This window comes from Charadrius vociferus, unplaced genomic scaffold, assembly GCF_000708025.1.
Source record: "Charadrius vociferus isolate BGI_N301 unplaced genomic scaffold, ASM70802v2 scaffold163, whole genome shotgun sequence".
In the NCBI taxonomy this organism is placed as follows: Eukaryota; Metazoa; Chordata; class Aves; order Charadriiformes; family Charadriidae; genus Charadrius; species Charadrius vociferus.
This window is the reverse complement of record NW_009648332.1, coordinates 3,123,780-3,149,345: the sequence shown is the minus strand read 5'-3', so window position 1 is coordinate 3,149,345 and position 25,566 is coordinate 3,123,780. Positions and strand designations below refer to the sequence as shown.

The window sequence follows — 25,566 nt, the reverse complement described above, 5'->3', positions numbered from 1 at the left end:
CTGGCACTCCAGAACCATGGAATGCTTTCGTTGAGAGCTGTAACTGCTGCAGCACTGCAGGAACGATGCACAAGAGTCTGAGCAAAGAGGTGCAGCCCACCCTTTCAGGCAGCCGGAGAGGAGAACGGGGCATCTTTCTGGTGGTGGTGGGGATTCTGCCTTTGCTCCAGCTAGAAGTCAGAGCTGTGCCTATCCTTAATGAACGTGGGAGATGAATGAGAAAGGTTGGCTGGAAACTTACTTAAGGAAAGCTTCCTCAGGATCTGAATGGACATCTTCATCCCAGCTAACGCTACAGCCCGGTTTGAATATTTGTCATGTTTATATTGCAGAAAGCACCTGTATTACACATCACTGCGGGGCAAGATGTCACTTTTATTTTAATATTTTATGGTAAGGGAGAACATTCAGAGTTGATGTGTAAGCTTTGATGTCCTTGATGGAAGTAACGTCTGTCATCAAAGAAGATGGGGGCAAGAAAATAAGATGAGGTATTTCACCAGATGAAGAATTCTGTACTTCTGAGAGCGCTGTAACCTCTGAGTCCCCTTCATGTTTTCCATATCCAACCACCTGGAAAAAAGTTACCAAAAAAGAAATTTGGCTCTAAGCGTCTATAATTTGGATCTCACTCCATGTTCATCTGCCCTGACAATTAAATACAGATACTTGAAAGCAATTTGAATGACAGTAGGAATTAGAAATGTAGACAATACGACCAGTAATGTGGATAACCACCAAATGAAACGTTAAATTACGCAGCTCTTCTACCACAACCTTACTGGGCTCTCTGAGGTTATCAAAGTTTGGCATTTCAGAAGTTGGCAACATGGAGCTGGCAAACACTCACGTGTACGCTGAGCACTTTCTTCTTGTTGCTTCTGTGAGCTTGGAACCAGGTGACCAGGTCTGATTTTGTAACAGACTTCAGCGCTTCAATCTGAAACGCACAGGAATGAGGTGTAAGTAGCACAGTGGTGATTCAAGTCATTTGAAACATAAAAATGGTTTCTCTACAAACTGTGTCCCATTAGATAAAAGAACCGTTTTAAACTAGCATGTAGTTTTAGAATAGTAGCATAGTATAGAATAGTAGTAGAACTAGTAGCATAAATCCCCCTATTTATGCTTAGTGTTTAAAACTGCTGCAAAAAGTGATGTGTGTGTATGTTCCATTTGGCATTGCTTAACAACGAGGGACCACCAACCTCGCGGGCAAGTCTGTCAAAGAGATACTGCTGCGTCACAACTTCATTCCAGTTCCTGTCTACTTCTTCTCCAAGATGGGAGTCTTCACACTCTTTAAGTTTTATCAAAGCTGTGACCTACATTTGAAAAAGATATAAAACAATTCATTTCAAAGGGTGCAAACTACCTTAATTTACTATCATAGTCACTGGAGTTGAAAGAAACCCCAAATTACATTAATAAGGTAGTTAATTGATTTCAAATCTACTGTCAATGGCCAGAGAGCAAATGTTGAGAGAACAACTGCAAAATGGAGTAAGATGCAGGATTTAAAAGTGAGTCCTCTGTCCAGAAAAACCCCAGGAACATGCCAAATGGCTGTAACCAAATACTCCGGTTTTAGGTGTCATTTAGCAGTTCAAGGAAGAGCTTTTCAAATTCGAGTTTTACCTGAGTGCTAAAAGCATCTTCAGTTAAATGCTTGATTTTCTCTTCAAAGCAAGAAAGAAACTCCTCTATTTTCTTGTCAACCAACTCAGAGCTAAAAGAGAGTTAAATAATTAAATCAGGTAGGAAAAAGAAAAAAAAACCAATACTGTGGGGTGAAGTAGCAGAACAGCCCTCAACCAACGAGGGAACCACACTGTGGTACAGCCAACAGCAGCATGTGCTGGGTCAGGAACCCCCACTGCAGTCCTCAGCCCTGCACATAAATAGTTATCTTCTATTGCATTAAGATGAAAATGAAGAAAAATAATGTCATGTGAGGGATTGTGAGGGTTCTGAAACGTTCAAACCTTCACAGATGACACAGACCTCAGTAATGGAAGTATCATCCAAATGTAAAAATTAGAGGCAGCAGTACTCTGTGCTAATTATACTTTCACTGATGCAGTATTATTTTTTTTTTTGATAAGTTGCATATTTTTCATGTTCAGCTTTGGCAGGTCACACACCTGGAGTTCTCCCCAGCTTTGAACAAAACCATAATATTGTTCTCTCTGCTGAAACTGAGCCAGCACAGCTCTACAGGATTTACTTGGCGACAGATTTAGCTCTCCTGGCAGAACAGCTTCAAAAGGGCAGTGGGATATTTTGCTTTAGTCTTTGGATTACTTTCCCCTATTCAAGTCAGGACTGCTGCAGTTATAAGAAGCTTAAGGCTATTGCTTTATTTAGGAGTTGTTTTTCAGTCACGATGTCGCAGCTGTCAGCAGCATCGCAAGCTGGGGCCAGGAGTACTTGCTTTTGACATTCCCTTTGGGCCCAATTCCCCTCATGGAACAAACCCCTCTGCCCCCCATGGCCTGAAACAGGTGTGAATGCTGAAACGAGAGAGCGACATGACATGTAAACAAGGTCACAGTTTGATAGCTCACGGTACACCATGAAGCTCAGCTGTTCAGTGCCTGAATACACGCAAGGTCCGCTGGCCGCCTTGTGAAGCTTGGCTTTTCTAAAACCAGCGGCCATAGATTTCCTGTGCTGAAGTCCTCCTCACTTAAACGACAGCAGCAACAGCTGCCATTTACAGAGCTGCTTTTGCACGGCAAAATACAGGGAGGAAGGGCCAGCAGATTCCCCAAGTCCCAGGCTGCAGACCCGCGGGACACTTCCTCGAGCTGAGGCGGTGTGCATCAGCCAGGCCCCGCTGCCCGAGCCTCTGCCGGAGGGACGTGGTGGGCACGGTGTGGTGAGGCCACCAGAAATGAGTGCTGGCAGCTCAGGGGCGACTCCCGCAGCCCAAGGCTCGAAGTGGTGACAAACAGTAACCACGGTGCACGCACTTACTTGTATTTAGTTGCCTGGGTTGCTACCGTGACCGAGAAGCCAAGAATCCCAGAAGTATTCCTGCAGGTAGGGTACACGTGGTAGCTTTATTTACAGATATGGCACAAGTTAAAATAGTGTTGGTACTTGAGAAAGAAAAATCACAGGTATAAATTCTCAGTAGTCATCTTTCCTTTATTTCCTGCATCGCTGCATTTCAGTGTTTTCTCATTTTCAGGAAATACTTTTAAGCTTGGCAGAGGGTCTGTGTTTGTGTTCTCACAAACTAATTCATCAGAGTGACAGACCCAGAGCTGTGAAAAGCTTGTTCCAGTTTCCTGAGGTAGAAGGGTGCCTCTGAGGGAGGCGGCTACGCACCACAGAGCCGCTGTGAAAACAGCCCCGGAGAATGGGGAGCTGATTTGGACAGCAGAAGGAACAACTTGATGCTGAATAATTCTGAGTTAACACACTGCTAATAGATGCAATTCTTATAGAACTCAAAGCAACTTGGCTGCAGCTTGTATCAATGGCTGCTCCTGGGTTTGATGGGTTTATGTTGCTGTTTCCATTACAATAACTGAGGAATTGGCCAGTGCTGGGGTTCCAGAGTGAAAATACTGGGGAACAGCACGTAGGAGCTATCCTCCACAGCAAACTCACCCGAGGGTCTGCTTGGTTCTCAGGAAGTCAAAGCAAGGCTCTTCCATGTGCATCTGAAACAGAGCGCAAATGCGTTACAGCAGAAGCGATGCTCCTCTGCAGCCACCCCTCGGGATCCATACCGAACCGCAATCACAACAACCAAAGTGCCGCCTTCCCAAGTACACCCACTGAGTAAGAGAGGTCTTACTCTTCTGGGTCGGTAGCTAAGAGAACAGTCTTCCACACTGTCCATCGGTGCCGATGCTCCTCTGCAGCCACCCCTCGGGCTCCATACCGAACCGCAATCACAACATGTGAAAACAACCCAAGTGCCGCCTTTCCAAGTACACCCACTGAGTAAGAGAGGTCTTACTCTTCTGGGTCGGTAGCTAAGAGAACAGTCTTCCACACTGTCCATCGGTGCAGCAGTTGGGGGATCCTGTCCCCAACACAAGTTTAACCAGAGAGCGCAATATGTATCTGCTGTCCCCTTTGTACCATTTAGCCCCATGGCCTTATCTAAGTTCCAAGCGCTGTTTTCAGGGAAGACACTTTGATGAGTTAGGAGACACAAATGCTAACTTACCACAAGCAGCTCCATGAGGGTATATTCCCTTAGGTTCCTGGCTCCTGACTAGAAAGAAAATGAAGAATTTAGGGTGATTTTGTGGAGTTAAATGCTATAGTTCAGACCAAGGTGAGAGGTGTGGCACACACCCCAGCCTGGACTGTGGCACTAAATTACAGTTCACAGCAGGGACAGATGGGAAGTTCTTGTTTTCCACAGGAGCCTCAATGTGGCCTTCAGAAGAGAGAGGAGGGGCTCAGCCCAGGACCACGAGATCAGTGGTGAGGGCGCCAGGAGATCAGCAAGGCACAAACCCAGCTACTAGCACAGCCTGGGAGGGGAAGAGGCTGGTCGCAGGGAGCGCCATAGGCTGCGAGAGCCCACCTGGGTTTTGCCTCGAGCCCCGGGTGAGTGCTCACAGGTTTCAGTGCACTCTGCAACATCCTCTCCAGGGACTGCTCTCAAGCCTGGGACACAAGTAGAACCGTAGCAGCAGCAGACACCAAAGGGAACAGGCCAGCGCACACCAAGCTAACGCGTTACCTGGTAATAGACTGTCACTTCAGAGTTGGCATCACCTTTGTTGAGAGTCTTCACCTTACAGAGCAGATGTGTATTTGGCAAATCCACCACCCGGAACTGAACAGGGCAGGAGTGGACCAGGGGCGCGAACTGGAGCTTTCTGAAGGGAGAACAAACAGCAAAGCATCAAACACCTGCTCGCATCTTACCCCAAACCAATACAACACCCAGGCATTTACACACTTGCTTGGACATTATTTTCCCCTTCCCCAAACCAGAACAATGTCCTGCTTGAACTGCTATGATGAACGGTCACCTCCGGCAAACACCGGCAGCACTGTATCCAGGAGGGGAGAAGGGAATTTCTGCATCGCTTCCACCCTGGCTCCTTCCTCCAGAAGAGGATCTTAACTTGATTATAGTTTCCCCATAATGAGTGGTGCAAGAGTCAAGAGATACTCACTGAACAACATAATTCAGAAAATCCTTTGCTTCCTAGGAGAGAAAACATAAGTTTTATTAAGAAGATAATTATTACCCTAATTCACAGCCACACACCGCATGCAGCGCATCGCTTGAGAAAGTGACCCCCCGAGCAAAGAAAGGCTGAGCTCTGTCATGCCATCTATGTCCCTGTCCCCTCGCCTTATCCTGAGTCCCTCTGGACACCTCTGCACCAAGCTGCAAAGCAAACAGAGCCTCCAGGCAGTTTCTTGCACTGTAACTTCTCCAGAAGGAGAATACAGAAGCCAGAGAAATAGCATCAGCCATCAAAACAGCAAAGGGTGCACACAGGAGGAGATAAGGCCCCTCTCTTGTGCATGAAGTCGGAGCTTGGGGAAGATGACTCTTGGGAAGTGGAAGAAATGGGAGGAAGTAAGAGAAACAGTAAAACTGGCATAGGAGTTACAGGGTTACACGTGCCACACAAAGGAGCTCAGCTCATACGGAGGCTGCAGCAATAAAAGCGTTTCGAATGAAGGTTCTTAGCAAATCACAATTAGATTCTCAAATCTCCTCCTGTTCCACAGCTCAGGAGGGGACAGCTGGCATTACACGAACCTGACCTCCCAAAGGACATTAGCACATTTTCTTTAGGAAGCTTTAAACAGTCTGAGGACGAACACCACCAGCTAAGACAAACTTCTTGGCACAAATCATAATTACAGAATGTTTCTCTCCCATGCCACACACAGGCACTCACGGACGCTGGATAGATGGAGCTGAGCCCCATTACAACCCGACTTTGAAAAGCCTGACAGGACTATGGGTGACCTACTCCCAGGGTAGAGGACTTTGACGAATACTGCAGGAGTTTAACAAGACCAAAGATGACTGGACCTCGGTGAGGTTTGATCAAACCATGCAGGCAATCAAATTCCCAGGATAAATGTACTTTGAGGGAAGCCTCCTCCTGCGGCATCACCATGGCACTTCCTCAATATCAAATATATCAATGCACCAAACAATATTAAAAAAAAATGGTGACAACAGGGGAAACAGGTTACAGGCCTACTTCTACCACATTTTCCCCTCTCTGCAGTTTAAATCCAAATTCCTGGAAAAACAAACCCCTGTTCAAATTGGCAACTATGGGCTCCCCAGTGGCTTATCCAGATGAGCATTCCTGAGTTGTTAGAGGCGAAGCTGCCCCGTACCAGCGAGCCTCCAGACTGCCAGTACAGAAGAGGCAGTCAGCTGGCAGGTGAGCGCTGGAGTTGTGGCAACTGTGTTAAAGCACATTTTGAGAACAAGTTTCAGTGCACATCAGCTACTGAAGCTGTACTTACTCTGCTCGTGAAGTTTCCCTGTACGAGACCCTCTACAAAGAGCTGTGATTTGAAAGCCTTAACAAAGGATGAGAGAGACTCGATGGAAAGGCCATTCATCAGCGTCTGGTATTTATCTATCATGGACCACCTGCCGTGTTCTAAAATCAGGAGACGCACATCCCTGCAATGCAAGAAAGAAAACAAAACCACAGGCTGTCGAGAGCCGTTTAATGTGAGACATCCCGTTTCTGACTCGGGATCGTCCTGCAGACAGGAAGGTGGTCCTGTGGGCTGACCCTGCCCTCCCTCAGCACCTGCTGTCGGCTACAGGTCGCCTCAGAACAGCAGCTACCTGCACGTCCAATCTGACCCACGTGGTTGATACGGTGGCTGCAGAGCTGCCCCAGGTTAACCTTGGAACAAGCCTCCATGAGCGCTGAGCAGCGATTCCTGAGCTCTTCAGCTCAATCTCAACACTTAACTCCACAGCCCTCCCCCAGAACTCACTTGGCCAGAGTCTCGGGTTTGATGAGGATGTTGAAGTATGTTTTCTTCAGCTGCTCTGTTATCATTTCAAAAACTGCTGGAGTAAAGCTGAAGTCAGACAAGTAATCAATGATGAGCTGAAAGAGAAGCTGTGAAGAAAACAGTTTTAAATTGGGGGGTTTTGTTTTGTTTTTCTTTTTAAATAACAAATTTAAACTTAATCCTATACAATAATAATTAAAAAATCATCGTTATTTGGTCAATGTAAGAGATGTGAAGGGTTACTAAAGCTGTTATCTCCACAGTCAAATTGTAAACAAACCCTATTTTCGGACATACTTCTATAGACAGCGTGCAAATAGCCTTAGCTTATAGATGGAGAGGCTCTAACACTCTAAGGGGACATGGGAGACTCGTTGTTTTTAAAGGAAAAGTTGTTAAAATCTCATTGGAGATACAGTTATTAATTAAAGGAAGATTTCTCTTAAGTCAGCCTAAGGTCAGTATTTTGAGCTTATTTAAGTGAATAAAACTACATCTTTACACATGTAAGCACAGGAAAAAGCATTTGTGAACAGCCACACAAATTTTCCAATTTAAACTAGCCCATCTAAACATGCAAAGCTCCAGCCAGCTGGGCTCCAGCTGCCAGGACAAAAGGCACATACACTGAAAAGCAGCACACATAGAAGTATTTAGAAGATCAGCAGCACTTACAGGTAGTTTATGATTGAATCCTTTCACTCGAATGACTAAGCCGTGCTCTCCAGCTACCAGCTTGTATTCCAACTGAGCGACGTCTGCTTCATAAGCTGGTTCACCAAGATTGTGGGAAAGGATGTTTACAAATGTATCAAACAAAACGATGCTGGATGGAGAAAAGGGCAGAGGGTTAAAAAGAAGTTAAAAAAGGAAGGAATACAAGAAAGATTAAAAAAAAAGCCAAACAAGCCCAATGAGTTTGATGGTACACACAAGAAGTTCTCCAACAGAAACGAACACTTGAGCAAAATGAGACTCAAAAAGAAATTTTCAACGAACCTGGAAATACAGAATGCAAGTTGCCCTTTCTCTAGAAAGCACAGGACACTACTTAACAATTATTTTAACATTCCGCTATTCTTTGCAATGAATAAGATTCCAGCTTCACAAAATATAAGATTTCTTCAACTGGCTCAAAACACTGACTAATCACAGAAAATGGAATTACTACACTTTGTGTAAAGGAATGGGGGACAGAGGGACTCAGTTATGCTGATGACTTCAGTAATGAGATTATTATTTATCTATCAAGATAAACCAACAGCTAGAGGAAATCAGGCTACACAACATGGAAACTGCAGTTCATGCTTTCAGGTATTTGTTATTGCCTGGATCGCCATTCAAAGTTCAAACTAACAAAGCCCTCATGAAAACAGATTTGTAAAAGCTTTCCCAAAACATTACTTGTGCAGGTCTCAGCAGGCTTATTATAAAAGTACTACGAAATCTGTAACAAATGGCAATGCTAGCCTAAGACTAGCAGAAGTGCGGCACGTGCAGAGCTATTATCTTGAGATCTGTCTAACCAGCAGTTGGTTTCTAAATGCTGCCGATAGTCTCTTCACCTGCTCCTACAGGCTCCCAAGTTGCTGGTTCAGGGCATGACTGTGGACTGCTCTTTTCACGACCGACTCCTTCTCTAAGCACTTCCTTCTGGTACGTGCACTGCTGCTGTTACATTAATTTTTCCAGAACTTGCACGGGGGAATAACACAGCATGAAACTCCTATGCATCTGTTTGCTACAGTACCGACCTGCTGCAGAACCACTCTCGCCGAACTACAGATAAAACCACGCGGAAAGTGTAAAAATGTGAGAAAAGGAAGCCTTATTCTATTCCAGTTTAAAATTAATCTCTCTTCATCGTTGAAAACTTCATCGTACCTAGTGAAAACTAGGTATGGGAATTTAGTTACTCTGCAAGATAAGCACAAATAATATAATCCTTACTTCTCTGCAGACTGCTGTATCAATGGAGAGATCAGATGGAAACGAACATAACCTGGTGGTGGGGAAACAAAAACTTAAATGAGCAATTGTATAAAAAGCGACAGCTTTCTGAAGTCAAATATATACCCATCAGGTTATTCATCTGAGTCTAATGAAAATGGTCATTCAGCTATCAGAATATACTTTTGCTTACATTAAGTCATCATCAAATGTTTTCTCTTTTTCGCTCCAAAAACTTCCCTTAAAAATACCAAATAATAGAAAATACAAAGCCGTGCTTTGCAGAATACTAACTGACATGATGTGAGCAACAGAAATAAAAAAGAAAACTCCACAAAACATCTGTTTAACAGCCCCTAAAAAAATGTGATATTCTGCTTGAAAGCAGCAGCATATTTTCCACATTTGTCTCAGATCCAGGCTATATTTTTCTCTTTCTGTAAAGCAGACTATAGTCTCTTCTAATTCATGTGTTCCTTCATTTTCAAGCCTTTGTCTCAGTGTCATATTCTGTCTGCCAAATTCTGTCCATAGTCAGACACATTCAGAAGTCAGTATACGTCAGCGATTCCGCTTTTTAACCTGATGTATCAGCAGGGCTTCTTTGTTGCAAGGTAGTTTACCTGCTTCTCTTTTATTATAGCTAATAAACAGATCAAAAGGACCATGGAAGAGCTGACAGTAAACATCAAGTTTAAATGGTGAACAGTACAACAGGTTATTTGCCTCCAAATAAATTCCAGCTGGTAAAACCAGAGACTTCCTATTCTTTGGAAAGCCCTGAGGCATTTACCTTTTGGGATTTTGAATTTATCATCCTTCCTGTACCAGAGACAGCCTTGTCGTGTGCTTAGTGTTTTGACTGGATATTCTGTCTCAGGGCAGTCAGCAACTTTCAAAGCGAAGTCAGTGGCTAAGGAGAAGGAAAACCAAACCAAAACCAGGAGTTAGTGAGTTTCACACATACAGACAGGCTACATGCATGAAAGTCTTCAAAATTATCAACATAATACATTTTCCCCCTCCCAGTTTGCTAAATTATATGTGATAATGCTTTCCTGGACTCAAAGAGCATTTATTTTTCCGTTTCACACCAGAAGAGTGGCTCAGAATCAGTGCAGAAATGGTGATGTTGCATTCCATCCAGGCCAGAAGTTGTGGATTTATTATCATTTGGTTTTGGTGACAAGGCCAGATGGTATTTAGATGCTTTCAAAACCATCAGGAGTAAGAAAATAAAATTGCCCTTCTAGGGTGTCCAGAGCTCTGTGTTACCTCTCACTGACTGTGAGAGGCCCAGTCTGTTATGGCTATATGATCTATAGGTTTACACCTTAGAAAAACTCAGTTCTTATAAATAAAAGAACATTAAATAAAATTCAGGTAAACAGAGCTCCCATATTTTATAATTTTCAAAACCAGGTTGATGTGCTGACGGAAATTAAGGTTGTTTCTAAACCACGGAAACTTCTCAAATAAATTACCGGGGGAAGATTTCACTCACGCTCAGGTGCCTTACCTATGTATTTGTTTTCTTCTGGAAGGTGTAAATCCTGATTTAACTCAAAGTCACTGGCCCATAAATCACTCCAGTACTTGTCGATATCTATTAAAAAACATGAAATGCATTTAGTTCATCAGGAAGGTAATGCTATCCCTATTTCCTAGACCACATATCTCATCATTTTGCTACCTCCACGAAGATTTGCAGTACGATAGGAGTTTCCTAACGTCACCCAGCTCATCATGACTCTTTCTAAATCCCTTCCTACAAACTCCCCCGGTGCAGGACTGAAGCAGTCCTATTGAAAAGTAAATCGAGCCTGTCTGCATTAGTAATCCGGCTACCAACATGCCCTGTCCTTCATTGTTAGTGTTCTTTTCCCGGTTCAGGACTTGAATGGCAGCCAAGCGGAGGGCAGGCTGGGACTCTCACCTCCTAAAAAAACGTAAACTAGGGAGTGGCAATCAATTGATACCAAACAAAGAAGAACAATTATTGAGTAGGACAGAGTATTTGACTAATGATGAGGTCAGTTTAGCACTGAGGATTCATTTCTCTGCTTCCCTGTGGTTGTATTTTGTGTTGTCACCCTTTTAATCTCTCTACTGCATGAATCGGACATTCTCCAAGTTTCTGCTGTTGTTTTACCTTCCACGCTGTACTGCGTTCCAAACCACTTCTCTTTTAGATGACACTGGCCCTCATTGGCAGCAGACAGCAAAACGAGGTTGGCTTTCTGAGGACTGAGCTGGTTAAGGGCATCAGCAATGATCTACAAGTTCAAGACAATACTTCAGTTCAAATGCAACTCTGGCTCTGCCTGACCCAGCAAAGACTTCTCAGTCTGAACACAGGAAGAACAAGACATAACAAGCTTACAGAAAAGAACATTTGCTTTCTGTATACAAAAAGGCTGTTTCAATTAATACAGACCCTGTGCCTGTATTATGCCTAATTATAAATGTCTATATATGTGCCTATGTTATATAGTATCCCCATATTTTCCTTACATCAAAACATGTAATCAAAGAATATTTACCTCAGGCTTGTATTCAAACAAGAGCTGGTCTCCTGTCAGAAAATCCTCCTTCTGAAACAACTGCATGTTCTCACAAAGGCTTTCCACATAGTCAACTGGATCTGTCTGTAAGCAAATAAATAAAGCTATTTTTCACATAATCAGAAAACTAAAATATCAGTTTTCTGTTCTGAGAAGAGCTTTACTGGTCAGGTATGTTGAGCACGAGTTGCACGCTGTGCTTGTTACAGCATTTACTTTCAGTTATTAAACTAAATGTATTTCATAACCATATCTAACGCTCAGGACTCCTCTGAGAATCCTGAAATATCAGACACATCATCCTTGTAGAAGAAACCTTGAGTAGGCAGTTTACAGTCATTAAACCTACTCGGTTAAAGACCCAGTAGAATGCACTCCTTGCCTCCAGGGAACACAAGAGCCCTGCAATTCAAGATTTAAAGTGATCTGGAACCTGGAAAGAGGAAGACAAGGAACTGCTACTGCATGAGTATCTGATTCTGCTCCTTTCCTAAATTCTCTGCCATGATGTACAGTGTGAGGAGGAAGAGATTCTCCTATGCGGCCATGAACGTATAGATTGCCTTTTAACGGTGTAAGACTGCCTCGTGGAGAGCTGCTTGCTGAGTGCTTTGGGTTTTTTGTGAACCAGCCAGCATCATACTGTAAAGATGCTGGGTCCAGATACAAACCACAGCTCACCTGAAAAGAAGTGAGTTTGACACATCTGTCTTATAAATGCGGTGGAAAACACGACCAAGATTTTTTTAAGACGCTGTACACCTGAGGAAACATTAAACCTCTCTTGGGGCACATAACTGCTTATCCCAAAACCATGCCTCTGTGACCATTATTCTTTAGGATGGCCATCTACCAGCTCCTACCATCAACCAGGAGTGGGCTGCCATGACTGCCCATCTGTCCCTGAGACGCATAACCCTGTCACACAAGCACATACCTATCTCTGTTCCTTGCTTTCTGAGTTCAGTCCCTGCACTGTCAGTAAAGTCTTAATGATCACTCAAAATCAACTGGCCAAAAAGGCAGGACTCTTAACAGTAGGAATTTCCCTGGTGTAAACTGGGGTGTTTTCTATCCCCACCTGGCTCGATACTGGGAAGTACATAGTCTGTTAGAGCAGTACCAGTTTTGGGGAACATAAAATTCTAGTTGGGAGTGCTAAAAAGTACCAAGACGACTAACAAGAACCTTTCAGGACTAAATAGCTTCACTTTGATGAAAAAGTCAAGGTTTAAACTCGGCAGCCTCTGTTGGCAATGTTTAAAGAGGGAATCATAAAACTGTATGTAGGGCAACAGGAATTCGTTCCTGTTCCGTCTGATACACTAAATAGCCATCCTTCACAGATTTTTAGTTCTTCTGTACTGTTCTGGGGAAAGCTTTTGTTAGGAGAAGACAGTCTGTTGTAATCTTGTAATAGATGAACTTTGCTAACAAACCCATAAAAGTGGTATTCCACTAAAAAAAAAACACCATCACATGGCATTTAAAAAAAGATGCACTTGTAAATCATTGTAAACTTGTTCCTACCAAAGAAAGCCACCGCTCTGTTATCTACCACTTGGGGTTGTTGGCAGCAGTCCTTGCTGTCTGTATCACTTGCAAATGCCACTTCTGCTATTCAAAGGCCACTCAAGACACTCAGTATCCTCCATATGCTGTTTTGAAGGCAGAGTTACAGATCCAAGGATTTGCTAAAAATGACATTTCTAACATCCTGATGCTCACAGCAGACTGGCAGGTCTTAAGAGTGTCTCGAAATACTTGGAGCATCTGGAAAAAAAACCCTCCACTTTCATTATTTCCTATTCTTTTTTTTTTTTTCTCTCTCCTTCCTGCATCTGTGTACCTTAAAGAAACCAACAAACTTCAGTGATGCTTTCAAGCCATATATGTAGTATATGGATCTGCTTTCCCAAAAGGAAATTTTAGTGCCATTCATAAAAACCAAATTACCTAATAAGAAACAGAACACGGCTAAATGTAGTGACAGGAAGGAAGTCAATGAAGTGAGGCTTCTCAAATGATCTAAATTGTGTTCCCTTTATCTCTAACACAAACAAGTAAGATTTTCGCTCATTGCTGTTTCAGTAAGCCAAGGAAGACTTGACACAAAACCACATTTAACTGTGTAATGTTGTAACAGCAGACACGGGGTCGTTAGCACCCTAGCCCCTGTGAGGCCAGGTCACCAGCAAGCCACACGCTTTTAACGCAACACTGCTTTTCTAGTCCCCGAAATCAGCAGTGCCAAAACAGCTTAAAATAAGTGAAATTAGGCAAAAATACTGAAAAGCCCCAAACAATCGGCAGAGCACAATTAATGGGCACCAAACTTCGCACACAAGGGCTGAATGATTAAAACCGAAAGAGAGCCTACCTAGCAGGTAGAGAATGAAAAAAGTAACCTTTAATTCTGTTAAGGAAAAAGTCACAATATTTCTCTAGAATACAAATTCTTTCAGCAAAATACAGCCTCATTAAGTGCACAGTATATTTGTGGTTGAACACAACTTTGAAAATGTGTTTCAAAATTAAAAAGAAATCCTTTTATGGTTTACCTATATCAACACAAAACAGTGGAGGAATACCTGTTCCTGGTAGTGAAATTCATTCGCTTCAATCTTCTGTATTTCTTCCCATATTCTGTAAAGGAGGGAGAGGACAATAAAAGTGGATTTCCTCCACTATTCCACAACATTTATCGAGAATCTGAAAAAAAAACAGTCTTCTAGGAAAGGCATCAAAGGTGAGTTCAGTGATTCACTCAGGTACAAGACATAGAAGCCAGTAAAGCCAGTATTACACGCATTTCTCTTCCATACAAAAGGGCATTTCTCAATTGGCAGAAAGTTCTGCTATTTTCCAAAGAGGAAGAGACTTAACTACAAAGAGTCAAAATCTGATACCAAACTAACGTAAAAGATAACACCAGAACACCACAGTCCTGACTTCCCCTGATTTGGCCCAACAAATTTACTTAAATAAACACAAAACCGCACCCAACGTCTACACTAGTTCAGCTTATTAAAATTAGAAATTGGATCACAATAAATCAAACTAAAAGCACCAAGAAACAAGCATAAACATTTAGCAAATTCATTTTTAAACTTTTTTAAACTGATATGTTACCCACACAGACAAGCTTTACCTGTCTCACCGTTTACGCTCTAGTAACTCCACAAAAAGTGCAAACAATACAAATAAAAGGCTAACGGAGCAGGACAATCTCACAAATATCTGATGTAGTGGCAAACACTTGCCTTTTATCTGGCCCTCTTTTCTGCAGCATCTTCACATACTGAAATACAACATGGGCCACCTGCAGACAGAAAGGAATAGATTAATTTTTCCAGCTACTAGAAAAACAGTAAGAAAATCAAGTTGCAGTAAACCATACCTCGTAGAAGTGCTTGTAACCTTCATCAGTCAAAGTCACAGAAATGCTGAAGATGGAGTAAGTGGAGTTCTGTTCAAACCCTGTCTCACCATTTCCTCCATATAATGCAAGAGCCCAAAACCTATGGAAGAGTTAAAGGTACTTAATAATTACCCATTTCAACTTTATTTGAGCTTAGTTACAACCGGCATATCATAGCTTTACTTCAGTGGCTTTCAATCTGTTTACAGTTTACACCCAGTTTTTCCAACATAAATTCTGTACCCTGAGGTTCACATCTTTAAGAAAAACAATGAAAAAGCTAAGTTACCTTTTGGAGATCTCATAAAGATCAGTCACAAATACTGCTGATGCATGTATCACAGACCAAAAGCCACTTATTTCTTACTTGGGTCTATCACCAATTTAAAGAATACCACTACAAAACACTGACACAAAAAGGCAGATGTGGCCTGCTTTTATATATATAGAAAACATATACACACAAAATAGATTTTGCCCTTATTTTAATGGTAGCAAAGCATTTAATAACTATGCTTAAAAAATACATACTTTTTCCTAAGGAAAGAAAGAACACTGCCTTTGCCTTCATGTCCCACCAACCAGGAAATATAATGAAGAGGCTTCACCCTAAAAGAAAATTTGAAGATTAAATGCCAGGAGGTAATGCCTTTCACAGAAAGAACTCAAATCACTAGACAGATGTCAAAAATACACACAGTCTGTTTCTTCACAGCAAGTTTTGCATTTTCAGGCAGCATTAGGATAATAAGCTAAAAATGTGGGAGTTCAGAACGTAATGACTGATCTGAGTCAGTGAGGAACGACGTTAAATCAGCTGTGTACCCATTCCACTCAATTTATAAAAAGAACCATATCTACATCAGTTTAATTCGTTTGGAAAATGTTCCCCTAGCTGAACCAAAGTAATCTGTAACACAAATAAATGAGATTCTTTGGTTTGTTGTGAAAGTTAATAAATTATTCACAACATAAACATGGTAGGAGTAAAATGCAGCACCATCGTACCTGTAATACTGTTCTTGTGGGGGAAGCGCCCAAGTGATACTCAATGAATGAACTTTCCTGATTGGAACAACTGAAAACAAATACATTTATTGAATATAAATATACATAATTAGACATAGATAAGAAATTTTACATAATGCAGAAAGAATGCTTAAAAGTTATTCAGAACCACACAGAATTATTTCGCAAAGTATCCAGATCACAGAGATAAAATATGAAGCCAGGTATTCAAAACGTTTAAACAAATCTATTTTACTTACCTCTGTAAAGCTTGTGAAATTCTGGTGTGTCAAAAGGCTGAGTCAGATGGCCAAAGCTGGGTTTGGGTAAACCACTTAAAAGCAAAATTAAAGTGTGATGTTAATGGCAAGGATTCAAGGCTACACTGAGGCAATGGCAAGACGTTAGCATCCGTAGCTCTGACGTGACAGAGGCGCTACACCAGAGAACCCGAAAATGGCCCTTAACAAAGGGTGCAGCCCAGGATCCACCCAGCCCAAAGTGGAAGGCAACCCGGTGGCGTTCACCCGCACGCTGCCCACACAACAGAGTAATTACCCAAGATTTAGATACCCCATCAACTCCTCCCTCTCCTTCTGTCCAAGGTGGTAACAATAAAAAGCTTGCCTTCCTAACAGAGGAGAGGAAAGCCAAGCACAGTAAACAACCTCCCGTGCTGGCCCTGGATCCACAGAATCCTGATGGATTGTCTAGTGGGGAAAGAGGAATGAGAAGGACAGGGGTGGGGAGAGATACACGTGTCTCTCTGCGGCGTTAGACTTTCACAAGCACATTTCCATGCACCACAGAAATAAACGCCTTGCAAAAGTAGAAAAAGAAAGGGGAAATAAATGCTTTGCAAGTTAGTAAAGCTTTTGCAGAACCCCCTTTTTAGACAGCACATTGGAGTGAATAATTAAAAAAAAGATCAAGTTCTAACCATTTGCCACCCTAAGGATGACACTTAAATTCAAGATATGGCCTTAATTTATTTTGCTGCTAATTATTTTTGACATAAAGCAAAGATAAGAAATGTAAAATGATAATCTAGGTTTGAATGATTTATCATAAAATCAAGGTATCAGTACATATTAAGCCAACACTGCTGCAAGTTTGCACCACACAGCTTGCAGGCTAAATAATTGTTAGGCATAAACAAAGTCTTCCTGAAACAATTAATGCCAGTCTTTAATTTCCAAAGTTGCCCATTTTTTTTCTAGATAACGATGTTAATTAACAAATGTTAATTTCCTTAGCTTCTCCAGTAAGGGAGGTTTTTTAAGAACACTAATTTTAAGAACAGATAATGGTATAATTTGTAATGCCTTTATACATCAAAAGAATCTTACTTATTTGGGATCTCAGAGAAGATTTCTGTCACCCACTTTTCCAATGTATCCAGTGTTTCTAATAAGGAGAAAAAAACAGAAAGCCAGAAATGTAATTTCCTGAAGATTTAAAACAAATTCTTTATCTTATCTCACTAGTTCAGTTATTTTAAAGAGGCTGCAAGTCAGTAGATTTTAAAATTGCAAAGTTCTAAATTATAAGCTTCAAATCTGTCAGTTTGAGCCAATTCCTGATATTCACTGAATTACATCTTGGTCATAGCTCTGGTTTTCTATACACTGCTGAAATCTCAGGCTGATACAACTGGGATTTAAAGTTCAGTAGTATCTGGTGTGACTGTGAAAAGGAATTACCAACTAAGGGATCTACAAAATCACCAGTACTTGCTAGACTCATTCCACCCCTCTCTGTCCAGAACATATGCAGCAGTTTTCACACCTACAGTGCTCAGCCCTGCAGTGCTAAGAATTCCTTCTCCCCATTCTCTTTCCTAAAGGAAATGTGTCAAGAACCAGAAATTCAATTTTTTTAAAACGACCGTTTGCTTGTTTAAGTGAGCATTTTGTATTCCGAAAGTGATGCGGTATATGCTAAAAAACAACAATAAAAATGCTAGGGGTGAAGGGATGGACACTCACAGTTTCTTTTGTTTTAACAGAGACAGAAATACCAAGTTGCCCTGGCTGGCTATCAGTCCCCATGCTTTTCTTTCCAATCACCAGAAGAAATAACATTACAATCCATTACTACGTAAACGATTATTCAAGAGACATTCAATGCCCTAACAATTTTACAGTCTAGACAGAAAAGAAGAGCATAGGGGAAGAACAGAATTACCACCTCTATTATTACCAACTCCATTTACAGATGGTAATTGTAGTAAGTTTTAACATTCAACAAAACCCCTAAGCAAAAACTTAACCTGAATGCACACAACTATTTATTTTCAGCACAGGTCTCTACTACCTGCTTAACTTCTAAGACATTTCTCTTTTATTCTCAGCAGAAACGACCCTTAGGTCTGAAGTTCGTTGCTGAAATGAAACTCAATTCCATTTGCATAGAATTTTTCAGTCTAAGGGGAAAAAACTTAGAATTGCTATTCTTCCTAGAGAAATGTCTTTTATTTTAAGACGTCTTTTGAAAGATCCCCAAACAGAACAAGACAATTGGGAGACCCAGTCTGTTTCCCCATCGTTTTCTGTGGAGTTTCACTCTTGATGGCAGAGAAATCAGCAGCATAAAGTGGTCTGACTCTACATTCCTACAAGATTCTTTTTTAAATATATCTTTGAGATTTTACATTCTGTGTTAATGTGGAACCCATTCAACAATTTCAGTTAAAAGTTACTTGAGAAGTGGCAGGATGACAATAACACAGCACAATTGCTCGAGTTTCATTTGGAAACCAGGCTAAAATCTACATAGAAATACCTCCTGCAGGACTGGCCAATCCACTAAAACTGCCTGGGCGACAGCTGAACTGGTGCCAAAAGCACCACATCAAAAGCAGCAATGAGCCTGTCTGTTTTTAAGGAACATCTGATGTTACCTTTAGATTGGACAACTAAAGTCATATAGTGAGCCGAGTAATGGCGCTGCCAGAAGTCCCTCAGTCTGGTGTAGGTATCAATATTATTCATTTTAGGCTCATGTTTGAGCGTTTCTGCATTACCTGTAAACATTAAAAGGTGGTTAGTTATCTAGACACTACATCGAGACCAGATATACTGAGAATTCCTTGTCCTCCCCTGGCACCGAGTCTAGTCGTGGTAAGCACATTAAAAATACCTAATAGAAATTTGGAGTTAAAGGAATGTTAACTGAAATTTAAATCTCCCAATTTCTAGTTCCTATTACAAGGACAGTTGATATTTCTATGACAAGGGAGGAGAGAGTCCTCTTGCATTATCACGTCGCCCATACCGTGTACTGCACAGCTCACTGCGTGTTGCCAGCTATTCCCTCAGCAACAGAACTTGCCCAACAGGGAAAAGAGACGAAAATGCAATGTTCAGTATATGTCACCACAGAACTTTATAAAAATTACCTACGTTTCAAAGCTGGCTAATTCTGTTACCCATCACACTGCAATTTACATGCTCACCAGCATCACAAGGGTGAGGGAGCTAGGACTCTGTATTGTCCAGGAGAGGAAGGACAGATTTCCCTTCTGCTCCACTCACACGGCTGTGAAGCTCTACTTCTGCAAGTTCAACAGTGAATTATGTACTTCGAAAAGCCCCCTTAGACACAAATCCAGAAATACTTTCTTTTTCTGGGAAATTTTCATAGCAATAAACAAGCTCGAGCGAGACAGAGATGACTCAGAGAGCACCACCTTTACATCAGCAGAAAGCTACATGATTATATGCCTGGGGCAACCTAGCTTTAACATCAGCAAAAAGCAGTACCAGAATGAAAAGTATGTTAAGCAGCAGACAGCTGCTTTTATCCCCGAACACTTGACTGTAAAATGAATAATTGCTCTAATGCTTCTGAGCAAGGCCAGTGTTTGCTGTGATAAGATAGCGCACGTTATTGCGTCTTTTAAGTGGTTAAAAGTTTAAGTACTGTCACCACTTTATAACATAAATTCAGAACTTACCCCAAAAAAATTTCTTCATAGGATGTCCAGGCCTGGCAAGACTCCCAAATAACATCTCCTTTCTGTTTGCATCAGAGGGTCTTGCTAGCTGATACTCTGTTAATTTACAGAATTTGCAGTGGCATGCATCAAAATTTGAGGTCACATTCCCACAAACAAAAACACCAAAGCAAAAACCGCAACCAAACTGAAAAGGAGACATACCACACAGATGTAGACTGAAATAGTTTTGTTTTAATGGACGATGAAGCAGTGAAATAGGCTAAGAAACAGGACTCGCTAGCAGTAACGAATATGTCAAGAGAAGAAGAAAACTGTAGCTCATTGCTGCGAAGTACAGAAAGGGATAAGGAGGGGAAGCATGTAAAGCCCCAGCCTGTCCCGTCTGAATGCTCTCTATCCGATAAATTTAACGGGAACACGAGGCGACCAACATTCTACAAAGTCAGGTGCTGCAGAAAGGGCCCAACTACAAAACTACTTCTCCCACATATAACATAGAACGACTTCTAGCCTAATGATAACAAGAAATTGAAAGCTGAGCAAGACAGTTTCCAGAAATGCAGTTTTACAATCAGTTTACACTAATATAAATACGGGATTCTGCCAAAATCAAAAATTCACCCTCTCAAACTGCATTTTCCTGTTCCTGTTTTTGCTAGTAATAAGAAACACGCACAGGAGAGCTGTAAAATAATTATTTTGGCTGGGTTAGGCTGCAGCCAGTTCATCAAGCTGGGCAGCTCATTACTGCAGTGTCAGTAGGAGGGAAAGAGTGGACCTGCACGAGGAAGGCAGTGCGAGTGGAAGTGTAAACTGGCTTAAGCTGTTGAAGAAACCGCACCTTAACTCAAACCAGGTCCTTGTTTAGATCGACACTTATTTACATTCAAATATCAAATTGCTCAGTTTTCCTTTGTCAGAGGACAGGTGAAAAAGACATATTTGAACCAGTTAGTGTATCTACCAATACCATTTTTTTTCTAAAACAGTGAAATTTTAAAGGCAGCCTGGGAGCATTCATAACATACTAGAAAAATCAAGTGAACGCTCATTTCCATGCCAGGTTCAATTTCCTTCTGTGAAGCAAACTTGTAGTTATTAAGGTGTTAGAATAAGAAGACAAGCACAATGACCTCAACTTACTGTATTTACTCCACTGAGGACTGGAGAGAGCACTGGGGCTATGCTGGAGCTATAGGCATGTTATTCACTGTTTATTTCATTAAGAAGATGGGCTAAACACACAGAAAGATACTCTTACCACTGTCTACAGCTTCGACTTCTCGGTCTATTGCATCCCTGATCATCAGCGGGTGAATGAAGAATTGTGCCCACCTATGAAACAGAAAAATTCATATGCTTTTCTTCAGTGCCTATTAAGCTAGAGAAAAAACCCAACGATTAAACCCAACATCCACTATCTTTGTTCATAATGTTGCTCGTCTTACTACAAATTTTGTCATTTTTGACTGTACTGTCTTAAGGAAAGATAAAAGCCAGTTTTGTGATAGCATCAAAACCCAAAGGGCAGGGCGCCCGTGCTCCATACAGTAGGAATGAATCGGCTGGATGCAGTAGGGCATGACAGTAACAGACGCACAACTATCTGCCTTTACATCCTAAGAATGATCATACCAGATCAGACAAGTGATCCATCTAGTCTGGTTCCTGCATCTAACAGGGACCAGTATCAAATGCGTCAGAGGGAATCCTCGGTTGTTTATTAGGAACAACATGATCATAGGGAAAGTTTCTTCCTAACTCCAGGCAACAAATTCTTCATTTATGTCCTGGAACATAATTTGTTATATGCATTACAATTCTATTATCTACTATAAAAGTCAGTGTTGTCATCCAGATATATATCTTCTCCTGTACCCACAGAGAGAAGAGCAATGGAAAGGGACAAATTTGCAAAGAATGGAGACTCTGCAGAAGGCTGCCAGGGAATCTAATATTTCTATTTTATTTCTTGAGGGTTTTTTTAATGATGTGCTGAACTTCTTGAAGCAAAAGGTTAACAGTAATACACTGTTGACAGAGTTCTACAGCTACAGGACCCATTAAGCTAAAGACTGTTGAAAAGTGATGCCTTTCCATTTCTTTAGATCCACAAGTGCTTAAATGAGCAGAAATCATCATCATCCGTTTATCTTCTTTGTATGAGATGCTGTTCTACAGAACTCAATTTCTGTGGATCCCTTCCACAATGAGAGCTGTTGTGACAGATTGCAATTATGTATTTTGATTCTTTTGCACTTCCAAACATCTAAAAGCTAGACTAATCTGCAAATGAAAGCTGAATTTGGCCCAGTAAAGTAAAATTTAGGCAATACTTGGTAAAACGTGCAAACACTTGTTCTTGGCGCCATCAGAGGAACGTACTTTGATCAAAGTAAGTTCATAGCAAATTCTACTCTCCTCCTGAGATATTTTACAGCACCGAGAATATTCAGCTGACATGCCCGTTTGAATAATTTGCTCTCACTGAAGGAAACGATGTCAACAGGTGGAGCTCTGTTGTACTGACATATCCCACAGCACAAGAGAGCATGTTAAATACTTTCTGGCAAAAGATACATACTTGACTGAATAACCCGCATTGGGTTAAATGTATCCTTCTGAGGCACACCTTGTGCCATAACTTTCAAGGCTGCCCTTCCACCCGCCCACTTTGATGAATTAGACTTGGAACCAAGGGGGGGGAAAAAAAAAAAAAAAAAAGTAAACCCCCACTAACTCTCTCAGGACAGGTATTTCAAAGGATGAATCACTGGGATTCTGGGAGCACTTCCCCTCTGAACAGCTGTCACACTGCATAAAATTTCTCCTGTCACCAAAGCTACTAGTAAAGGGTGGTAAAACAATCAAAAAGCTGCATGCATTAAGACTTACATGTGGATCCTAAGTAATCACACAGCGGCTACACTGGCATTATCACAAAAAACAGTAAGATATCCAGAGGGAAATCATATTTCCTTATATCCAATATCCTCTGTGGTAGTAGCAGTACCTATGGAAGTTCAGCAACAGCCTTAATCACCCCAAAACGAAGAACTGAACAGCGACACCCAACCTCCTGAGGCAAATACAAACATTTGTTAACGCCTAATCACCATTTATATGAAGTTACCTATCAAGCGCTTCTTTGAAGTACTTCCTCTGCACATCAAACTGGAAGACTGTCCGCTCACAGTCAGTCGAAGCGTTGTCACTGCCCCCGTGTTTCTTCAGAAACGCATCAAACCCATTCTCATCTGGGTACTTCAAACTGCCCATAAAAACCACTGGAACAAAAATCAGCAAAATTACCAAGATGACATTAATTTGCTACTCCTAATTGCAGCTATAGCAACCCTTCTTCAGCACAGCGCTACCTACAACCGACCCACAGTTCCCATGCAGAGGTTAACTACTAAGTAGCAACAGACTCTGTAATCTGCCCAATAATTAGTGTAAACTGCCTTTAGCAGAAGGCCCAAATAGACTGGAAGAGAGATAAAGGTCTGTAGCTCCAGCCTTGTTTATAATGCCATAAGTAACATGCTTCCCTCCATATTTCACGGACAACAAAGGATGCTAATGCATGGCCTGCCAAAGGGCATGAGACACCTTCTCCCATAAAGGGTTCCTTACTAAGTCGGTATTTTTATAAAATCACACATTCATTTAACTAATGAAAATAAATTCTGGGATCCTCATAGGAAATGAGACTAAAATACTCCAGAAATTCAGAGCTAAATAGCACTCATTTTGCACGGAAGCTGGAGAAGATGAAATAGGAGCAGATACATACTATGTTCCAGGAAGTGTGCTAATCCAGGCAGATCTTCGGGATCAGAGAAGCTGCCAACAGCAATGCAGAGGGCTGCTGCAGACTAGAGAAAATACAACACTCTCAGTAAAGGCTGCTTCAAGAAACACTTCAGGAAAGTGACAGAACTATAAGATAAATCAATCAGAACAGGCACAATAAAAAGAAGGTCTAGTCTCAATGCCTAATCACAAGGTTTCAGAGCACAAGAAAGCTCTCTCTGTATTTTTTTACCCCACAGCTTTAAGTACGTACCTGTTTTTCTGTGCAGCCTCTCTTTCTTGTCTCTTCCTTTTCAGCTAGCTCTTCTAATTCACTGTCATCAGGATCATTGAAATCCTCATTATCTCCATCATTGTCCTCGCCCTCATCCCCCTCATCACAGTCCTCATCATCAAAACCTTCTCTACCATCTTCGATCTCAGCTCCAGAGTCATCATCTTCATCACTTTCCTCTTCAGATTCATCATCATCGTCTTCCTCCTCCTCCTCCTCCGAAGATAAAGCAGCTGGGGCACCATCCAAGTAATTCAAATCCGAAATCAAAAGTGCACATAAGCCATTTTGCAGTTTAATATATCTGAAAGAATAATTATTTGCAATGAATACACACATTTCCCAAATATGAATTTTCAGAATTGCAAACATTTCAGTATTTCCTACAATAGTTCTGTGCTCTTCAACTGAGATTTCCTAAGGAAAATGTAAGGGTAGCTAAGAAGGTGAGCAGTTTTATAAAAATGCTCTTCTGCTATTCAACAGCTGGGTAGCTAAGAAGGTGAGCAGTTTTATAGTGTGAAAATAAAAATGCTCTTCTACTATTCAACAGCTATAAGAATAAGAAAGGAGCAAATCAAGGTAGTAGCAGAAGCCCCTCTTCTCTTAAGGTCAGGGATGTTGATTTGGGCTTTTATTTCTGTGTGAAATATTTAAGCTACCAGCACCCACTCAGAGAAAACTTCACGTACTCGGAATAGGCAAACTCAAACTTCAATAGCTTGTTACGCTTCTCAGGCTCTCAGAAACATATATTATGTGACAGAATTAAGATCTTAGTCTTTGCCTCTAAACAGGCCCCAGAGACTCCATTTTATTTGATTTTATCAATGCTTTCTATTAAATGGGGTCCACAGATGCAGCGGGTAGAAAGGACAGAACTCCTCTGCAGGCTTAATAAAATAAGTCGCAGTGGGTTGGCTTGGTTACTATCAAGCAGCAATACACACGGAGTTCTCTCTGTGTGTGCATACATAGACAGAATTTTTTATATGTGTGTGTGCATACGTATATATTTATACATAAAAACCAACAAGCCCTCTGTCCAGCACCATTCTACAACTTTTCAGACCGAGGACTGCATGCACCGATGCTCTGCACTGTGAGATCTCTCAGCAGTATTTGTTTCCCATCAGATCTGGAACAGACAGGTACAATTTGTCAGAATAGCCAGAGCATCCCTCCCAGGAGCTTGCCTGGGCTAGTACACCAGCTGCAGAAAGGAAGGAATGCTGGATCCAGAAAATACTTGATCCAACCTAAGAAATATGGCAATATAGACAGGTGGTATCTGATCCAGCAAAAAAAATGCTAGTATAAAACAAACCCAGGGTCACATCCCTCACTCCCAGAGAAATCTGAGTTACAGAGCCAGAATCATAGAATAGTTTGGGTTCGAAGAGATATTTAAAGGTCATCTAGTCCAACCCCCAAGTTTACTGCAGATCAGAACTTTGCAGTGTGGCCACTGTTGTAATTAGGTAGCAGAACTTTCAAAGCAGATTTCCAGCTCAAGCTGGAGTTTCCAACTCCATGATTCCCAAAGTTTCTCACAAGAAATTGCTCACGTTTCATTCAT

The 25,566-nt window shown here is 41.5% G+C and overlaps 1 protein-coding gene across 1 annotated transcript; it reads right to left on the bottom strand.

The window, feature by feature from the left end:
- Positions 1 to 355: 355 nt before the first annotated feature.
- On the bottom strand, positions 356 to 25,566 carry NRD1 (nardilysin (N-arginine dibasic convertase)). Its single transcript, XM_009884830.1, has 31 exons — positions 25,556 to 25,566; positions 23,967 to 24,291; positions 23,694 to 23,775; positions 23,031 to 23,184; positions 21,159 to 21,232; positions 19,895 to 19,990; positions 18,839 to 18,961; positions 17,286 to 17,343; positions 16,197 to 16,270; positions 15,937 to 16,006; positions 15,460 to 15,537; positions 14,908 to 15,028; positions 14,771 to 14,829; positions 14,099 to 14,153; positions 11,487 to 11,591; positions 11,096 to 11,219; positions 10,463 to 10,549; positions 9,737 to 9,856; positions 8,944 to 8,995; positions 7,669 to 7,819; positions 6,973 to 7,100; positions 6,484 to 6,646; positions 5,157 to 5,188; positions 4,715 to 4,853; positions 4,190 to 4,237; positions 3,622 to 3,674; positions 2,980 to 3,063; positions 1,639 to 1,729; positions 1,209 to 1,325; positions 851 to 940; positions 356 to 573 (listed from the first exon to the last, which is right to left on the bottom strand). Exons 1-31 carry the CDS (start codon positions 25,564 to 25,566, stop codon positions 376 to 378), a joined length of 3,162 nt encoding a protein of 1,053 aa, XP_009883132.1. The 3' UTR covers positions 356 to 375.

What these genes read in the sequence shown, in the direction of transcription:
- NRD1 (XM_009884830.1), bottom strand. An exon ending in AATTTCACTACCAGGAACAG is followed by an intron (nt 11,592 to 14,098) that starts GTATTCCTCCAC and finishes ATTTGCTTACAG; the next exon opens with ACAGATCCAGTTGACTATGT. An exon ending in CCCTCATGGAGCTGCTTGTG is followed by an intron (nt 3,675 to 4,189) that starts GTAAGTTAGCAT and finishes GCTCTGTTTCAG; the next exon opens with ATGCACATGGAAGAGCCTTG.